At 42.2% G+C, this 18,981-nt stretch overlaps 1 protein-coding gene across 1 annotated transcript in view; it reads right to left on the bottom strand.

The window, feature by feature from the left end:
- Positions 1–18,981, bottom strand: part of MAP4K5 (mitogen-activated protein kinase kinase kinase kinase 5) — a 107,387-nt gene that overhangs the window by 52,251 nt on the left and 36,155 nt on the right. Inside the window, exon 3 of the mRNA XM_070943033.1 lies at positions 6,165–6,222. Within this exon, the coding sequence (XP_070799134.1) occupies positions 6,165–6,222 (58 nt within the window). The remainder of the gene's footprint in view (positions 1–6,164; positions 6,223–18,981) is intronic.

The following is an 18,981-nucleotide window of genomic DNA, read 5'->3' as shown; positions in this document are numbered from 1 at the left end:
GGGAGAAAGCTCATCACAATGTCTAGAGGACAGGAGAGTAGGGCTTGCTTGAGCAGGATGACACTCAAAAGGATCTGTTGTGGTCCGCCAGCAGCCTGCGGAGCTGGCAGCGGAGTCGGGCAGTGAGGAGGTTGGGGAGGACAATAGGCCAGTCCTAGAGTCAGGGGAAGGCCTGGACAAGGGCTCTGTGCTGGAGGCAGAGATGGGGCCAGGGCCATCTGGGAGCGATGCGCGGACTCCAGAGCCTCCAGAGGCGGATAGCAGAGAGGCAGAGGTACAGGAGGAGCCTGTTCCTAGTACACGCATACTAGGCAAGAGCAGCTAAAGCAAAAAAGGATGATTTGGGAATAAGGCCAGGAGATGATTGACCCCTCCCAGAAGGCTTAAAAGAGCAGCAAAGGCTCTTGAGATCTTTGTAGGAAAGCAACGTTGCTACATTTGTTTCTTGTCGGCATCTCTTGCTTCTGAACTTGGTGGGGTTTTGCCAAGAAAAACCTTTGGCAGGGTGCCAAAGAAGACAAAGGTTTGTGATAAGGCTGAAGGACTGTTTATGAAGGATTTGTTTTGGAATTAATTTGGACTAAGATGAGAATGAAGTAATTCTCAGCTGTTCTAATAAAATATGTTTGTTTAGGATTGATTGTGTCTGGTAATAACTACTTGGGCCTAGGTCAAAACAGTAGCTACCTTACTCAAATTTAGTAGTGGCCAGCCTGTGCTCACATTTCTTGAGAAGAATCAATTATTCTTGGTTTTTCCCCCCTGTAGCATACATTATAAAAGTTCTGATAATGAATGTTATGATTGCTACTGACCAGTAGAAGGCACTATGTGATTGGTCAGTGCCTCCTGTTGGTCAGTAGCAATGATAGCAACTTACAGAAGCTATAGGTATACCTTCCGTTTTGCTATATGCTCTCATACTAGATAAATTTTTGTGATATAGTACAAGCAAACAATAGTAAAAAGGAAGGCATATTTATATAGATTCCTGCAGGAAGACCTCCCTTCCTACAAGCTACTGACACAGAGGCCAAGACAACTCTATGCACTGTACAGGTATTAAGTGTGAGTTCAAATCCCTTTAAAGGATTAAACATAGTATCTAATATGGAAGATATTGACCCCTGGAGACAACAGTTGTGTGATATTTCCTACTGGTCAATAGCTACTTATAACAATATCTGTTAAACTATATAAAAGTTGTTTTAAGGGAGGAAGTCTTAAGGCTTCCAGGACAGCATCAGGCCCAGCAGCTTTATAGTCTGAGGGTGCATTAAGAAGAAGAAAAATAACCACTGTTATTGTACATGATATCAGTGGAAACAGAGTAGAACAGATTCTTGTGCAATTCTTTTTGGAGAAAGAGCAATTAATCAAATGCAAGCTATCAAGGAGGCAGCCAAATCCCATTCCCCAGAGTCTGGGGATTAAGCAGTGAGACTGGAGACACTTTTCTGCTTCTTTAGCAAAGAGAAGGAGGAAAGCAAAATTCCCTACCCCTCCATGCAGCCAGACCATTCAGAGGAAAGTTATTTTAATTATGATTGCAGCAGGGGGGAGAGTTATATTCCCTATTGCTGCAATCCCATTTCATATTAATTCTTCAATTATTACTCTTTACGATACTGGTAGACCTTGACTTATGACTGTAATGAATCCTGCCCATTACTGTCGTCATGAAGGTCATAAAGCAGGGTACTGTATGACTGGCTCTATTTTATAAACTTTTTTTGCAATGGTTGTTAACTGAAGGTAGCAGTTGTAAAGTGAGTCCATTGTTCGCTATAGGCCATTATGCCGAAAACCAGAAGTAAATACCAGTTTTAGGCAAAATCATTGTAAAACATGACAATGTGAACCACAGGACGCTGCAAAGAGCTTAAATGCAAGCCAGTTGCAATGGTGACAATCCATTGTATATTTGCTGGTCACTAAGTGACCAGTTGTAAGTCGAGGACTACATGAAGTTAAGAACATGCACTTCCTTGGTACATTAGATGCAGAGTGTCTTTCTTTATCATGTTCATGGCAGCCCTGAGATCTGAAACAAGCACTGCTGAAATGAGCACTCAAGTGATAGACAAAGAATGAGAGGCCACAGGCCGGTCAAGAGATGAAAACAACTTTCAGTAACAAACTTTACAGTAACATTGTTATGCACACATCATGCTCATCTCTGACAGCTGTGAATGATGTATGTCTTTCCTGAGCTGTGTAATCAAAATCTCAACCTGCATAATGCAAAAATTGAAAAAGAACCGGCTGACAGGTTTTTCAAAATAGGTATCACGCATGGAACTTTGGCAACCTGACAGACACTAAGCTGAAGCCTGAAGCTTTTGGAACTGAAAGAAGTGCTCCACTGTAGATGTGTGTTGTGGGTATATGCGCATTCACGCATACACAGATATACTGATAAAGAAGAAAAAGAATGTTTGCCTGACAAAATTATAAGAATGTATAGAATGTCTGAACAGGAAATAAAATGAGAGGGGATATAGCAGAATTGCCACCAAATTACCTTACTGATGAACACAAAAGATAACCTCTTGTACCAAATTCAACTTCAATTTGCTCAGCTTCTCATTCTTCCATCCTGATATATATCTCAACTCTCGTCAGTTTCTGATATTTTCTCTCTGCTTCATGTATTTCTTAGATTTATACCCAACTTTCCTCCAAAAGCACAAGGCAAACACACTATACATAACCCTATCTTGTTCAATCAATCTCTCTCACTCCCAACCATTCTCCTGAAATAGTGACTGGCTTAAAACCATCCAGTGAACCTCTGTTGCTAATGGAAGATTTGAACTTGGGTCTCTCTGGTCTTCAGATATTATGCCAGTGGAAAACCACAGGTGGAAGAAACTACTTGGTAATGGTTACCAAAACATATTTTCAGTCCATATTTTAAGAAAACATTAGACAAACTCAAACTGGCTCTGCCTTAACTTCCTGGAGTGTAAGAAGGGAAAGGAAAACACAGCTAAGCTTTCCAGATTCTGCTGCTAGAGCCTACTTCAATAAAATAGATCTCCAGTCATTCTTGAGGAATCTGTTTCCTGAACTGGACTGCTTCAAACAACACCAGTTTTTTTAATAAGCACTTTTTATAAAATGTGCTCATTTTTAGATATGTATTTCCTCAATATACAGAGGTCTTTTTTATCAGTTTTCTTCAATATGTTATACATTTGCACACCTTTACCCAATACAGATTCTTTTAAGCACACGTTTCCCTCATATCCAAAAAGACATTTCAATTTCCTATTTTTGAGTTACAAACCACATCAGTAACGTTTAAAAAAACCTTGTTGTCATATAGGTTTGAAGAGTTGAAATTATGTCAGATTAAAACGCAAGCTAAAAAGATCTGACTTTTCTAAAGTTAAACCGGTGGTTTGTCAGCACAATTCTGTGTTTACATAACAACTAAACCACATTATGGATGGTTTGGCTGTCTCCACTGAATTCAAACTGTGACTCAGAACATAGCTCTGAAGGAGTCCTTTGCTAGCATTCTGTAATCAAAGCTTGTTATAGGCTAGTTACTCTATCCACAGTCTGATGTAGCCTCCTAATTCAGTGATTAATATTCTACCTAACTGTTAAGCACTTGTTAGCACCCCAGAAACACAATGTGGAATAAAGGAGAGGCTATAAAACAGAATCCTTCATACTTAAACAATGGTTTTTGCTCATGTTGTTTGCTGATAATAATAAACAGGAAGTCCCAAGCAATACAAAGATTGGTGGGCTATTTGGCCTTGACAGCAGAGGAAGCTGTTGCTAAGGTGATTAACTTGATCTTTTACCAGACTTTCATCAGGTTTGTTTCCCAACTACTGTAGGTTCAATGCTAAATAGTATGTCATACAAAAACTGTCGGCGTCAACTCAGACAGAACCTTTTCCATTCCCACTTTAGGGCATTTCAGGCAAATGCACAAGGGTTTCATCTAGTCCTTCTACATGTAATACCTGGGCCCATCTTCTAAACATTGTCCCCTTAAATCTTTTGCTCAGGCAAAATCAATTTTAATCAGCTGCAGCTACTTAAAATAATTCTTTATTCCAGTCAGCAGATGGCAATTGATTGTGTATGCAGCCTGGCAACTACCCAACCCTTGAAAAATAGAAGCTGCTAGCAGGAGGATAAATCAGCAGGCCTGTTTAACAGCCCAGGAGTGGGTGGTATTTGGATCTAAAGCATCTTTGCTCCAGGTCTGAATACTGAGCATTTCTACGAGAAACTGTTTGACTCATAAAATACCCTCATCAGTCTCTGCTCAGTTCAGAAATACTAATTCAAGCATCACTGACAGACTGGATCCTAAACCTCTGACTTAATCAGGGCTGTTTCATTCTCAAATTATTCTTATCATTAGAAAGTTTTTTTCCTAACATTTAATCATAATCTGCCTAAGCTTCTTCCTGAGACAATTCCATTCCATCTGGGCACTGAAAGAACCATGTATACACGAGTGCTCTTCTTACTTCCTCGTTTTTCTCCCTTTAATGTTGTGGCTTTGGGACACTAAGACTAGGGACAGAAACTATTTTTCTTGCAGTTATTCTTTTTTTTCAAAAAGCAAGCTGTTTCTGTTAGCCTCTTTGGCTGAATAACGAAATAAAATTTTAGAGACTAAATATCTAACAAATAAAATTTTGCAGACTAAATATATAACTACCGTAAGAATAATGAAATAATTTATCTCGCATTCAATCAGAATGATGATCCAAAGTATTTTCTGTATGAACTGAAGGAGTCTGTCAACCCACTCAATTGGCACAGCTGCAGGACATGGTTAATTGATTGGTATTGCAGCAAAGTCAAAACCTCAGCTAGTCTGCAACCTTGGGAAACATTTCCCCCAATGCACCTCTACATCAGGTGACACTCTTCCCTATGCTCCCCCACACACTGCAAAACACTGCCTATCAACCCCCCCCCCCAGTCTCCCAGTTCAAGTTTCACACTCAGACAGCAGGCTGCAGAACTAAAATGCTTGCAACCAACAGTTAGTAAAGACAAACCAAAGGAAAGTAGCCAGGATTTACAGAATATGGAGAATGGTTTGTAAATTATGATGTCACAAAGCTCCATATAAAATCAGTAAGTCTATATGAATATGCCCAGCATTTGCCCCTAGGTCCATGTCACTCTGGAAGCCTATAGTCTTGGAAATGGTGAACTAAGTGCAATGTTCTTACTAAGTGATTTTACGCAAGCAATCTGAAAAGAAAAAGTGTGAATAAGAAATGTAATGAATGTCTAAAAATAGGATTTCAATGCATTTAAGGTTGACTCATCCATTCATTAAAAACAATTTTACTAGAAAGTTTGTGCTTAGATATTCATTATGACATGAGGAATATAATTAAAATGATAAATTTGGGGTTCATGTTTTTGATATAGATTTTGGTTTTAAAATATCTTTAAAATGGGAAGAGATGGAAAGACATATACAAATACAACCGCTGTAAAATTGTTATTCATCAAAAAGTGAACTCTCATGTTCTTAAAAGCAAAAATATAGAGACTGTTGTTTGATTGGGTGGTCACTGCAATTTCTGATTGTTTATTTAGTGGTCCATGCTTCTTGAAAATTGAGAAACATTAATCCAGGGTCTTAACTCATATTAACATCCAGATGTTGTGCCCCCAAAAAGGAAACAAGCTTAAAAGGTAAGTGCTCTGTATTACATTGGAAAGACATCTGATTTCCTTGAACTTTTTAAAATGTGAATGCAATGGACTGCAACCAGTAAGTCATGTTTTTTAAAAAATCAGTCCAATCCAGCCATAACAGGTAGACAAAATAGAAGATAGTATTAAACAGAAATAGGAGGAACACGGGCCTTGCTCTCTGTTTAGCAAGTAATCCAGACTAATACTTCTCCAAAAATGTGGCACAGAATATCAAACACTAGAACTGAAGAGGGGAGGGGCACATTTAATTCTTGTTGAAGTATCCTTGAAGTTTTGGTATCTGACCTTCATTCAAAGACTGGCTCTTATCCCAGGGTTACTGCTGAAAGAGATAAACTAAAGAAAAGAGAGAACGGCTCAGGAATAAGAATTTGGAATAAGAATTTGATGAGCAGTGTGATTAAGAAAACCAATTCAGTACCATTAGAAAATAGAGAAAAGCTTACCTTGTTCTAGTTTGATAATTTTAACTGCAGCCAACTCGCCATTGTGCACATTTCTGGCCTAGAGAAACAAATATGAGAATGAGATGAAAGCCAACTACAGGCATAGGTTTTTCCAATGCAAGCCATGTTACATAGAAAGCAAGCATAATTCTTTCCTATTGATGCAGATGAGCTGAAATATTTGACAGTTAAATTATAGTTACCCATAACAGTTTCCTATAATATTGGTTGGATTATATATAACCTGACTCATTTGCTGTATAAATCTACTCACTGTATGGTTTAATGTTATGGGTGAACCAGACCATTATGGCTTGATTAATAAACCGTAATTTAAAAATCCTAGCTGAGTATTTCTGTGCTTAGTATAGCACAGAACCAAATCTGTGTTTTCCATATTTTATACCTTTTGTGGTAGCTGCAATATACCGTATTTTTCAGACTATAAAACACTCTGGACTATAAGACGTACCTAGCTTTTGGGAAGGAAAACAAGGAGGAAAAAAAATCTGCCTCTGTCTCCAGCATCCATCCGGTATTCATCTGGCCTGTTTGCCGTGGCCCGTTTGCCACCACGGCCCGTTCTAGAACAGCTGATCTGCACCGCACCAACCCCCGTCCCCCCCCCCACTGCAACATTAGGAGTATAACACGCACAGACATTTCCACCCACTTATAGTCCAAAAAATACGGTATTAGATTTTTGCCACATGGATCTTCTGTAAATCATGAGATCTGCACATTCCTGACAGATCTGTTTACTCATTTATAAGCTTTATAAATCACTCCACAGAACTATATGCGTTGTGTTGATGTCCTTATCATAAGATGATGTAGAAAATGAAGATAGCTATAGAGAGAAAATGCTAATCTTTTCTGTGATCATCTCCAATATTTTTTAAAAAGTTACTGCTTTTAACAGAATAACAAAATAACAAGAGTTGGAAGGGACCTTGGAAATATTCTAGTCCATCCTCTGCTTAAGCTGGAGACGTTATAAGCTATCCAATCTCTTCTTGAATATCTCCAGTGATGAAGCACCCACAACCTCTGAAGGCAAGCTGTTCCACTGAAAAATTCTTCTTCATTTTAGGTTAGATCTCTCTTTGATAAGTTTCTATCTGTTACTTCTTGTCTTGGCCCTCGGATTCTTTGGAGAACAGGATTTTCTCCCTCTTTTTTGTTACCACCCCTCAAATATTGGAAGATTGCTATCATGTCATGAACGTATTTTTTGACCAGAACTGGACACAGTATTCCAAGTATGGTCTTACCAAAGCAATATGTGGGACACTAATATTAATTTTAATGTTATTATTTGTGGTTATGTTTGTTTGCTGCTCCAACATTTCTATTTTTAACAGGATCATTATTCTTTATTACTCATGTTATTTCTTTAAACAGATGTTAGCTGCTGTCGAATTTTTTTGCAAATAAATAAGACAAGATTGAAAGACTACAGTGTCCCTTTTTCTGTAGGTTTGCACTTATTTGTTCTGGCAAATAAGAAAAAACTACTGTTAAAAAGCTACCTGTTTACAAAGTATGCAGCAATTCATATTGTGTTTATATCATGACCAATGCTGTAAAGGTGGAGTTGCAATTAAAGCCATCTTTTAATTGTGGTTGCAAAATGGAGGGTGAACCACAAGTTGATACACTCCCTTTTCTCAGACTCTGTTGGGAATTCCCCCTTCACTAAAAGTCAAGTATTGCATTAGTGACTGTAATTAAGGCTAAGAACAATTTCATATATAGAAACAAAAAAAATTGATGGTAGAAAAAAACCTAGTAGACATCAAGACTGCCCTTTGAGTTTTTGTTTTGTTGTCTTTTTAATTTATATATTTTTAAAAATTTGTTTTATTTTTACAATTTTTGTCGATGATGGACATATTTTAATCCCAAGCATGTTTAAACTCATATCTCACTACCGTGTTTCCCCAAAAATACGACGTGTCCCGAAAATAAGGCCATGGCTGATTTTTGGGGTGGGCCTAAATACACGCCCTCCCCCGAAAATAAGCCATAGTGAAGAGGTGGGCATGGCCAGCACAGGAGGCAGCCCTTCCCTTCCCCGGTCATCTCATAGAGGTTCAGCCCCTTAATTGCTACCCGCTGATCAGCTGAGCCAGCAAGGGCTGTGCAACTCAGCCCAACTCTCCAGCTGCCGGCCTCCTCCCGCTTTTCCTGCCGATCATTCTTTACTTGGGATCGCAGCACAGACACACATCCCGAAAATGCTCCATCCAAAGTCTTCAGCCTTGCAATCCTGGGACGGGCATCTGTGCTGCGATCCCAAAGAAAGAACGGTGTGTGTGCGTGCATGTGAGGGGGGGGGGGGAGATCCGATCCAACCTCGGAGAGTTATCCAGGGCTGGTAGCAATGTTCTCTCCGTTCCCCACCCCTCTCACACACACATGCACACACAGGTCCCTCACCCCCCCAACCTTCCCAAGGCAGCCATATCCCTGCGGACTTCTGCTCCCCTCGCCCCTTCCGCCGACTGTGGCACCAACTGTAGACTTTGAGTGCCTGCTCCTGCTCCATGGTGGCGGCCCGCCTGCTCTTCCCCCTGCACCCAGGTGCAGCATCCACATAGCCCGCACTACCAAGCACCGGACACAGCAGCAGCAACATCGCCACCCCGGGCCTTCCTTGGCAGGGTGACCACCAGTAGCAGAGAGGCCTCCATGCATGCCGGGCAGAAGTTGGCACGCGTGCTTCCGGTGGGGGGCAGAGTGACAGCTGTGGGGAAGTCACAGAAGACTACAACAGCAGGTCTGGCGTGTCCCGCAGCTGGGTGCAGGTCTCTCAGTGGGGATGGCTAAAGCACTAGAGGTGTTGCTGCTGCCACCGCCTCCACCTGCGGAGGCTCCGGCCAGCCCCCTGAGGCAAAGCTCAGCTGTGGGGGAGGAGTGTTGGCTGTGGCTGGGCCAGGTGAGCTGTCTCTATCGGGGCTGCCCTTGGCATGGCTGCCCGGCTTCTTGCTGCTGGGCACCTGGAAAGAGTAAGCGGGGCCTCCGGGAGGAAGGGAGGGCAGGCAAGGGTCCCTCAAGGCTCCCTTCCCCAGGAAGAGTGTGGCCTGATCGTTGTCCAGTCCAGTGACTCCAGAGGCAGAGGGGCTTCTCGGGCTCACCGGTGGATGCTCTGGTTGGTCAGTGTTCGGGTAAGGGGGACCGCAGGGCGATCAGAGCGGAGAGGGGGGAAGGGGAGGCCGACTGTCACCATAGAGCGGGAAGCGCACTCCCAGAACAACTGCTGCCCTGGCTGAGGTTTGGAAGCCACAGAGGCGGACTTTGGGAGAGAGAAAGAAAGACTTCTGCTGCTTCTGCTTTTGACTGCATGCAAGGAAAGCAGCAGAAGTCTTTCTTTCTCTCCCCCAAACTCCGACTCTGTGGCTTCCAAATCTCAGCCAGGGCAGAGGCCGCTCTGGGAGTGTGCTTCTCACTCTATGGTGATGGCTAGAGCTGAAGCTGGTCTCTGCAGGGGGAGCTGGCCCAGGCCATGGCTTCTGCGCGGGTGCTGGTGGCATTGGCTATGGGCTCAAGGACCTGGTTGTCACTGGCTTCGCCCACATCAACATGATGAGGCCTGAGACGCGTGCGAGGGGGAGAGGGGGGGAGACAGGCACTTACGCAGCTTGGCGCCTTCAGGCCGCTCACATTTTACACACACACACCATGAGAGGGGAGGGGCTTGGTGACACACAGAGGGAGCCTCTCTCTGCCGGATTCCTGCCTGCGAGTGCGCAGGCCTCCTGGGGCCTACTGCACCCCAAAAATAAGACTCCCCTCCAATAATAAGGCCAAGCCCTTATTTCAGAGTTCAAAAGAAAATAAGACCCTGTCTTATTTTCAGGGAAACACGGTAAAATTTACGAGTCTTTGGCTTTTACAAATGAACCTATGAACTAAATATTTTTATTTACAAAGTGTTATATCTTAATGTGTTGAGCAAATCCAGTCAGTTGAAGCAGCCCTTTTAAAAAGCGTGGTTAGTCAGGTTTTTCTTACATCCAAACCATGGTTGGTTAAGATGAAGAGTATTGAAATTTAGTGAAACCAGAGAAGATACAAGAAGAGCGTTTCTGTTAGTAATATGCGTTTTATGTGCATGACTATCACTACCTCTTTCATGGATAAGACCATTATCTGAGTCTGTTGCCGGTCACATCTACCCGACCCATCAGAGCAGGGAGGCAGGGAATGCTGCGGGTCCCATCATCGAGGGAGATACACCTGTTGGGACCCAGAAGAAGAGCCTTCTCCGTGGTGTCTCCCTCTCTCTGGAACATCATTCCCCCAGAGATTAGAACAGCCCCCACTCTAATACTCTTCTGGAAGGTGCTAAAGATCTGGTTCTGCCAGTGGGCCTGGGGAATCCAGAGCGGGATGGAGCCCATTAAATGGCTCGTGTGATCTGCTGTCACCGAGGCTGGGAGGTGAGTGGTGTTTATTACATTATATTATATTCATTTATTTGATTTTTTTTATTAGTTTTATTGTTTTAAATGTAGCTTTATACTCTGTAAGCCGCCTTGAGTCACCATGGGCTAATAGGCGGCAATATAAATTCAATGAATGAATGAATGAATGACTGCCCATAAAAATGGAAATAATTTTAAATGTTTCAATTTAGTCCATCACTCAATCTCTACATTCTAAACAAATTTACATTTAAAGTAACCCACAGTTTGCTTCAACTCAGTTCACTGAAAAACATCACGGAGCAGATTCAACTACAGCATAATATAAACCAAACTAAAATGGTTAGGTAACATGGTAAGACAAAACTTTATTTACTAGAGTAATATCCTGCCTTTCTTCTGGGAATATACAGGTAGTCCTTGACTTATGACCATGATTCGAGTCCAAAATTTCTGTTGCTAAGCGAGACAGTTCTTAAATGAATTTTGCCCCATTTTATGACCTATCTTGCCACAATTGTTAAGCAAATCACTGCAGTTTCTAAGTTAATAACACGGCTGTTAAGTGAATCTGGCTTCCCCACTGACTTTGCTTGTCAGAAGGTCACCAAAAGTGATCATATGACCCCGGGACACTGCAACCATCATAAATATGACTCAGTTGCCAAGGGTCTGAATTTTGATCATGTGACCATTGGGATGCTGGAATGGTTAGAAGTGTGAAAAACAGTCATAAGTCACTTTTTACAGTGCTGTTGTAACTTCGAACAGCCACTAAATGAAATGTTGTAAGTTGAGGACTACCTATAAAGAAGCATAGAGAGGATCTCCCTTCAATTTTTTTGTTTCCACAGCCACCCAGAAGAGGACGCTGGGATGGGAAACTGGCCTTATGCCATCTAATGAGTTTCCCCAACTAGAATAAACCTGGGCATGACTCTCTCTAGCCCAGCATCTTCACAACAAATCTCATTATGATTTAGCCATAAGACAACATGTAAACCAAGCCCTAAAATAACATGCATCAATTTCTGAAGACAAAGTTCTCATAAAGAATAAAGCTTGACCCTTGGAACAATAACATATCCAAGAAAATATATCCAGGTGAACTCTTTTTAACTGTGCAAATTTCAGAAAAGCCAATGCAGATGTCTTCATAAGTGTTCAGAGACATTCGGATCTCTATGTTTAAAGGAATGCCCACATTCCATGTTGTACTTTAAATTTTCCCAATAAGCGCTTACAGCCTTGGTATTCTCAATGCTACCAATGAAAGGATGAAGGTGCTTTTCTCACCTTCCTGCACTTGTCTTTCTTCTGCTTTATCCTAATCTTCTGGGTCACACAAGTCCCCGTTCTGCTCTTCCTCCCTGACAGCATAATGGGGTAAAAGGACTAGGAGGGTCACCCTAAATCCAGGAAGACAGCTGCTTCCTTCTTTGGCTGCAGGAAGACATCTGTGCCAAAGCAGGGTACATTCAGTCCTCTCTGCATGTGATAAAGCAGAATTTTGAAAAATAAAAATGTGATTTAAAAAAAAAAAAAAACCAAAAAAAAACCCTTCACCAGCCCTTACAAAGAATTGTGAGGAAGTTGTTCCACAGCATATTTGGAGGCTTTGAGTGGTAGCTTAAAATTCTAGCTTTCAAATATCCCATTTCCTCCTGGTATCATTTCTCCACAGATCTGCAGAAAACCATAGAACTATCAGAAGTACATATCGAAGATTTTGAGGAAACTGAAGAAGCAGCTCCAAGCAGGCAGCAGACAACCCATAGATATCTTAGAAAATACAGGTTACTCTTGTTGCCTTGTTACTCATATTCTATTCCTGGTAACGACAATTGTGAAAACTTCCCTCTCCTTTCTTTCATGTAACCTACAAACCAGAAAACTGAATGCATCAGGTAGCTATTGTGGTCTTGTAAGTGCACAATCCCTTCCTTTTCCTCCTGGGTATGGCAGGAAGGTGAAACAGGTTGATCAAGGCCCTTAGCAAACTGCTAAGGCTGCTGATCTTAATAAACTAAACCTTTATGCAGGAGAACTGTAGGGAAACTATAGTAATCATATCAAGCAGGAAATTAACAATTCAGTCTACCATTCTCCTCCATTACTAGCAAGCAATTCCATGCAGATCCAAACACATAAACATCAGACAAAAGATTAAATTAAACACAACTGGCACCAAGAACAATAATAGTTTTGCTACTGGCAAGGGATATTGAACAAAGCACTAAAATCTTGCTTTGCTTGATCTTATATCGGCGTCCCGACATAGTCAGCTGGTGCCATTGCTGACTATTGGGGGTGAATCTCTGCCCCCCACAGAGAGGGCTGTGCGTCCTCCTGGACGCACGGCTGTCTTTAGAAGAGCATATGATGGCCGTGGCCAGGAGGGCTTTTTATCAGGTTCGCCTGATTTGCCAGTTGCAGCCCTTTCTGGACCGGGACGCCTTGCACACAGTCACTCACGCCCTTGTCACCTCCCGGCTGGACTATTGTAATACTCTCTACATGGGGCTCCCCTTGAAGAGCACTCGGAGGCTCCAGCTGGTCCAGAATGCGGCCGCGCGGGTGGTTATGGGTGCAACCCATTGTGCCCACGTGACACCCCTCCTGCGCGACCTGCACTGGCTCCCAGTGGTCTTCCGGGTGCGATTCAAGGTGTTGGTCACCACCTTTAAAGCGCTCCATGGCATAGGACCCGGGTACCTTCGAGACTGACTTCTGCCACCAACAGCCTCCCACCGGCCAGTTCGCTCCCACAGAGAGGGTCTCCTCAGGGTGCCATCAGCCAAGTTATGTCGGCTGGCGACACCCAGGGGGAGGCCCTTCTCTGTGGGAGCCCCTGCCCTGTGGAATGAACTGCCCCCGGAAATGTGTAAGATCTCCGACCTCCGTGTATTTCGCTGTGCCCTCAAGACCCTGCTGTTCCGCCAAGCCGGGCTATCAATGTAATGATTTTTAAATTGGGTGTTTTAAATATTTGGGATTTTAAATTTGAGCCGAAATTATGTAATAATTTTAATTATTTTTAACTGATGTCTGTCTTTGTGCTTTTAATAGGCTGTACACCGCCCTGAGTCCTCTGGGAGAAGGGCGGTATAGAAATTTATTTATTTATTTATTTATTTATTTATTTATTTATTTATTTATTTATTTATTTATTATTTTGTGGGGGTTTTTTTAGTTTTTATGTTTCCAAAATTCATCTTAATACCCTCATCAATTTTTTAAATGCAATAGCCTTTTATAACCAGATGATCAATCAATCAGTTTATTACAGTCTTAGACCAGAGACCAGAACAAATAAAAATGCTCAGTAAATATACAATTGAAAGTTCTAGTATAAAATAACCCTAACCCTAATCCTATAACGAGATGTTCTCCAAAACAGTTGGACTATAATTCCAAGCTAGCAAACCTAAGGACTAATCACAACTCCTGCCACTGGTTTGGGGAATATAATATTTACTTATTGCATGCATGTGCTGAAGACAACATCGCCTTTGAATTCAGCTTGATACCTGGTGAAATATCCATGCACTTATCTCAATGGCAGTAGGAAAATGGCTTGTATCCCTCTTTTCTATGATGTTTTGAACTTCTTAGTCTAGCCTGCAGCCCTGGTATTCCCTGGGAGCCTCTTATACAAACACTAACCAAGCCTGAACCTGATTAACCTCTGAGACAAGAAGAGGTTAGCCAAGTGCTATCACATCCCTTGGCATTTGTCTATTGCCAAATAACAATTAAAACATTACTCTCAAGAAACTAAAATATCTAAATAAGAAATTAAAAAGTGACTGTGAAATTACATATCAGCATAAATACAAAACTAAGTGAGTCCATAATTACAATACAGATTATGAAAAATGGTAAGATTTACTTAAAAGCTGAACTGGAAGTTTATAGGGATGGAAACAAGTTGACTTCTTTGATTGAAACAGCCTTCTTGAATTTAATTTTCTCTTATGTGTTGATTAAAACTCCCCCACTATAACCAGGTAGTATTTAACTATGCTGAAAAGAATAGCAATTTATAATATAACATAACATAACATAACATAACATAACATAACATAACATAACATAACATAACATAACATAACATAACATAACATAACATAACATAACATAACATAACATAACATAACATAACATAACATAAACATAACATAACATAACATAACATAACATAACATAACATAACATAACATAACATAACATAACACAAACAATAGAATATAATCCAACCAGTGTCTTAAACTTTAAAAAAGCTGAATCTCTCTGATAAACTGAAAGACAATAAGGATAAGTACAAAAAATGGAAAGAGCCTGTAGACACAAACATATGAAGAATGGTTGTAGGAATTGGGTATGGACAGTCTAGAGAAAAGAAGGATTAGAGATGACATGATAGCAGTATTCCAGTATTTGAGGGGTTGCCACAAAGAAGAAGGGTTCAATTTATTTTCCAAAGTACCAGAAAGCAAGACAAGAGACAATGGATGGAAACTAATCAAGGAAAGAAGCAACCTGGAATTAAGGAGAAACTTCCTAACAGTGAGGACAATTAATCAGTGGAACAGCTTGCCTTCAGAAGTTGTAGGGGCTTCATCATTGGAGGTTTTTAAGAAAAGGCTGGACAGCCACCTGTCTGAAACAGTATAGAGTCTCCTTTTTATGCAGGGGGTTGGACTAGAAGATCTTCAAGGTCCCTTCCAGCTCTATTCTGATTAAGAATTATGCAAGTTGAAATCCAACATCTCAAAGAGTCTCAAATTGCTGTAAATAAATTCTATTTGAAGATTTTGATAATATATTGTAAAACATGATCTTTCAAGTAACTTGTTCCAGGTATTAAACCATCACTTTAAATTGTACCCAGAAAGAGACTGAAACACATACATACAAATTCAAAGCATAGATATAGAATCTCTGCATTTGAAATTAGTAGCAGTTTTAAGTCCTTTTTACAGTGAACCCTTTTATTGTAATAATCTAACAAATGAAAACTTCCTAACCTGAAATGTACAACTGTTGGAAGCAATCATTAATTTGGAAAGGACATTTGGAATGCCGGTCTAACTGAATCTTAGATGACTTGGCTCCAGCTTATTTGACAGATCACATCTCTCCAGTTACATCTATTCAGCCCACGAGAGCAGGAAGGCAGGTCATCTTGCAGGTTCCAACCAGCAAGGAACTACATCTGGTGGGACCTAGGAAAAAGGTCTTCTCTGTGGTGGCTCCCTCCCTTTGGAACATCATTTCCCCATATATAAGATGGAGCCTGCCCTGTTGCTTTTCTGCAAGGCCTTGAAGACCTAGGTTTGTCAGTGGCTCTGGGGATCCTATTAGGAAACTGTTCAAGAGGCTTATTTAATTCTGTTATGGGGGGTGAGGAGGGTGTAACTTTGATTTTTTTTTTAAAAAAAACTGTGGACTTTTAATATTGTACGCCACCTTGAGTCACTGTGTGTAGTTGGGTGGTTATATAAACTTGTTTACTAAATTAATAAATCTTCATCTCCATGACACTGCTGGAATAACAGGTACCTGATGCAACATTAGCTGATTTGAAAATTGTAGTTTTTAACTAAAAAAAACTTCTATAATATTGATGATGGCAGAAATAGGTGAAAATAATATGGCGAAAGCTTGAAAAAAGTAGTCAAGAGATCAAGCAGCAGTATAACATATCTTCCTATATCTCCTCTTTGTCCCCAAAATACTTTCTAGCTCCCAGTTCTGACCTTTAGTTTTCATATCCTTCCTTCCTTCCCTCTCGTTTTATCATTCTCAAAAGATTGTACACCTTGAGAAAACTTAGGTCTTGGAGGCATAAATACAACACTGATCTTGGAAACAAGATGTAATTCTAATCACTTTAGAATTTAATCACTTTCATAGCTAGTCTTTTTGTCAGGGTACCTAGATCAGTTCAACAAAATCTCTGACTAGCTGAGACCAACTTAAACAGCTATGAAATTTATTAACTGTTCATTTATTTATTTTTATAAAAGTTTTTTTTTTTACACAAACACACAAACAAACATACATTTTTTTTCTGGACTGTTCATTTAGAGTAACTTCAAAATATGTTGCAATTTGTTTTTACAGTGGAAAAAAATCCACCGATCCGAACCAAGTTCACGGAAGGCAGAAAGGCAAGATCGGGGGCCATCTGCAAGGCACTTGAGAAATATAAACAAATGCATTTATAAGCCATCTTCTGGGATGACTTGTATACAAGTCTACATCTAAGCCGCAATATAATTAAGGATTCTAACAACCTAATTTAGGATAGAATGATGAAGTTTTGTTATGGCTTCTGTTAAAATAACCAAGAACTTAAAATATATCTAATTTAATAAACACCAAAAGCTTATTATTATTTATACCTGTAAACATGATGTGGGCCACAAGGCTAGGAAAGGTTGCGCTGTTAGACTGAGGCAATGACTGTCTAAACCTGGCCCAGAAGGGGCGTTGGTCCTACCTGATACGCTCCTTCTCGTTGAGTGGAGACAGCAGCCAGGACGGGTAGCAGCAGCCAATCAGCATGAAGGACTGAGTCTATCAATCACATCAAGTCCCGCCCTTGTTGCCGGGTAGACCCGCTTTAGGCGAAGAACTGAAGAGATAGACTCGGCGTGTGGGAAAAGAAGAACAGAGTCCAGAAGAAAAAACAAGGTTGAAAGCACCAGACTGAAGAAAAACACTTAAAGGGAGGGTCTGGCTGCTGTCTCCACTCAACGAGAAGGAGCGTATCAGGTAGGACCAACGCCCCTTCTCCATTGAGAGTGGAGACAGCAGCCAGGATGGGACATACCCCAGTTCACTGTCCCGAAGCCGGGGTGGGACCAGACTGGTGCGAAACATCCTCCCCAGAAACGACCTGTTGTAACACCTGTCTACCAAATGCAGCCTCCGCCGAAGCAAAGGAGTCAATTTTATAGTGCCGAATAAAGGGAACAGGCGAAACCCATGTCGCCGCACGACAAATCTCGAGCAATGAAGCCTGAGTAGACCAGGCAGCCGACGTAGAAGCACTGCGGGTGGAGTGCGCTGTTATACGTGCCGGTCGCGGAAGAGAACGGAGGTCGTATGCCGAAGCAATGGTTTGCCGGATCCAGCGGCCGATTGTAGATGAAGTCACGCGAAGGCCCAGGGAAACAGGCAAGAAGGATACGAACATCGATTCCGAACGGCGAACCCCAGCTGTTCTCTTCAGGTAAATCCGCAGAGCTCGTCTAACGTCCAAAGTGCGCCAACGGCGTTCTCGAGGATGAGTCGGTCTGGGACAGAAATTAGGTAAGATCAACTCCTGGGAGCGATGAAACACCGAATTGACCTTCGGGATGAAGGTGGGGTCCAGGCGGAGAACCACACGGTCAGCATGAAACACACATAGATCAGAGCGAATTGACAAGGCGGCAATCTCTGAAATACGGCGGGCCGAAGTTATGGCCACCAAGAAGGCGACCTTGCAGGATAACAATCGGAGGCTCGTTGTCCGCAACGGTTCATAAGGAGGACCCATAAGCGAGTTCAACACCAACGGCAAATCCCAGGTTGGGTAGCGGTGTAACACCGGGGGAGACATGTTCGAAGCACCCCGGAGGAAGCGGCGAATGAGAGGATGTTGGGCCAAGGATGAGAGGGAACCACAGCGAAGGACTGATGAGATAGCCGCTACCTGGCGCCTCAAAGTGTTAGGAGAAAGGCCTTTCGAGAAACCCTTCTGAAGGAACACCAACACGTCCACAATAGAAGCCTGAAGGGGCGACACACCATGACTGGCACAATACGAGCAGAAGGCCCGCCAAGTAGCCGAGTAAACTCGCTCTGTGGAAGGGCGGCGAGAGGCTTGAATAATCTGAATCACGTCGCCTGGAATGTTCGCATCACTCAGACAGCGCCGCTCAACCTCCAGGCGGTCAGATTGAGCCAAGACGGATCCGGATGGTACAAGGCACCTTGAATGAGAACGTCCTGATCGTGTGGAAGGCGCCAAGGAGGGGCGACTGAAAGAGACACCAGGTCCGCAAACCAAGGCCTCCGAGGCCAGTGGGGAGCCAACAATATCACCTCCGCCCGCTCTGTCAGGATTTTGCGAATGACCCTGGGAACCAGCCCGGTTGGAGGAAAGGCATACAATAGGCCCCGCGGCCAAGGGGATCGCAGAGCATCCGTGGCAACAGCCTGAGACTCCGGGTATCGGGCGAAGAAGAGAGGTAGCTGAGCATTCAGATGCGTGGCAAAGAGATCGATCACCGGAACGCCGAATCGCTGAATCAGACCTTGAAACATGCGAGGATGAAGCTGCCACTCCGCATTGTCCACATGTTGTCGACTCAGCCAATCCGCCTGAGTGT

The sequence above is a fragment of the Pituophis catenifer genome, unplaced genomic scaffold, assembly GCF_029215685.1.
Source record: "Pituophis catenifer annectens isolate HBS135680 unplaced genomic scaffold, rPitCat1.0.hap2 SCAF_1, whole genome shotgun sequence".
Lineage (NCBI taxonomy): Eukaryota > Metazoa > Chordata > Lepidosauria > Squamata > Colubridae > Pituophis > Pituophis catenifer.
This window is presented reverse-complemented; position numbering and strand designations above follow the sequence as displayed.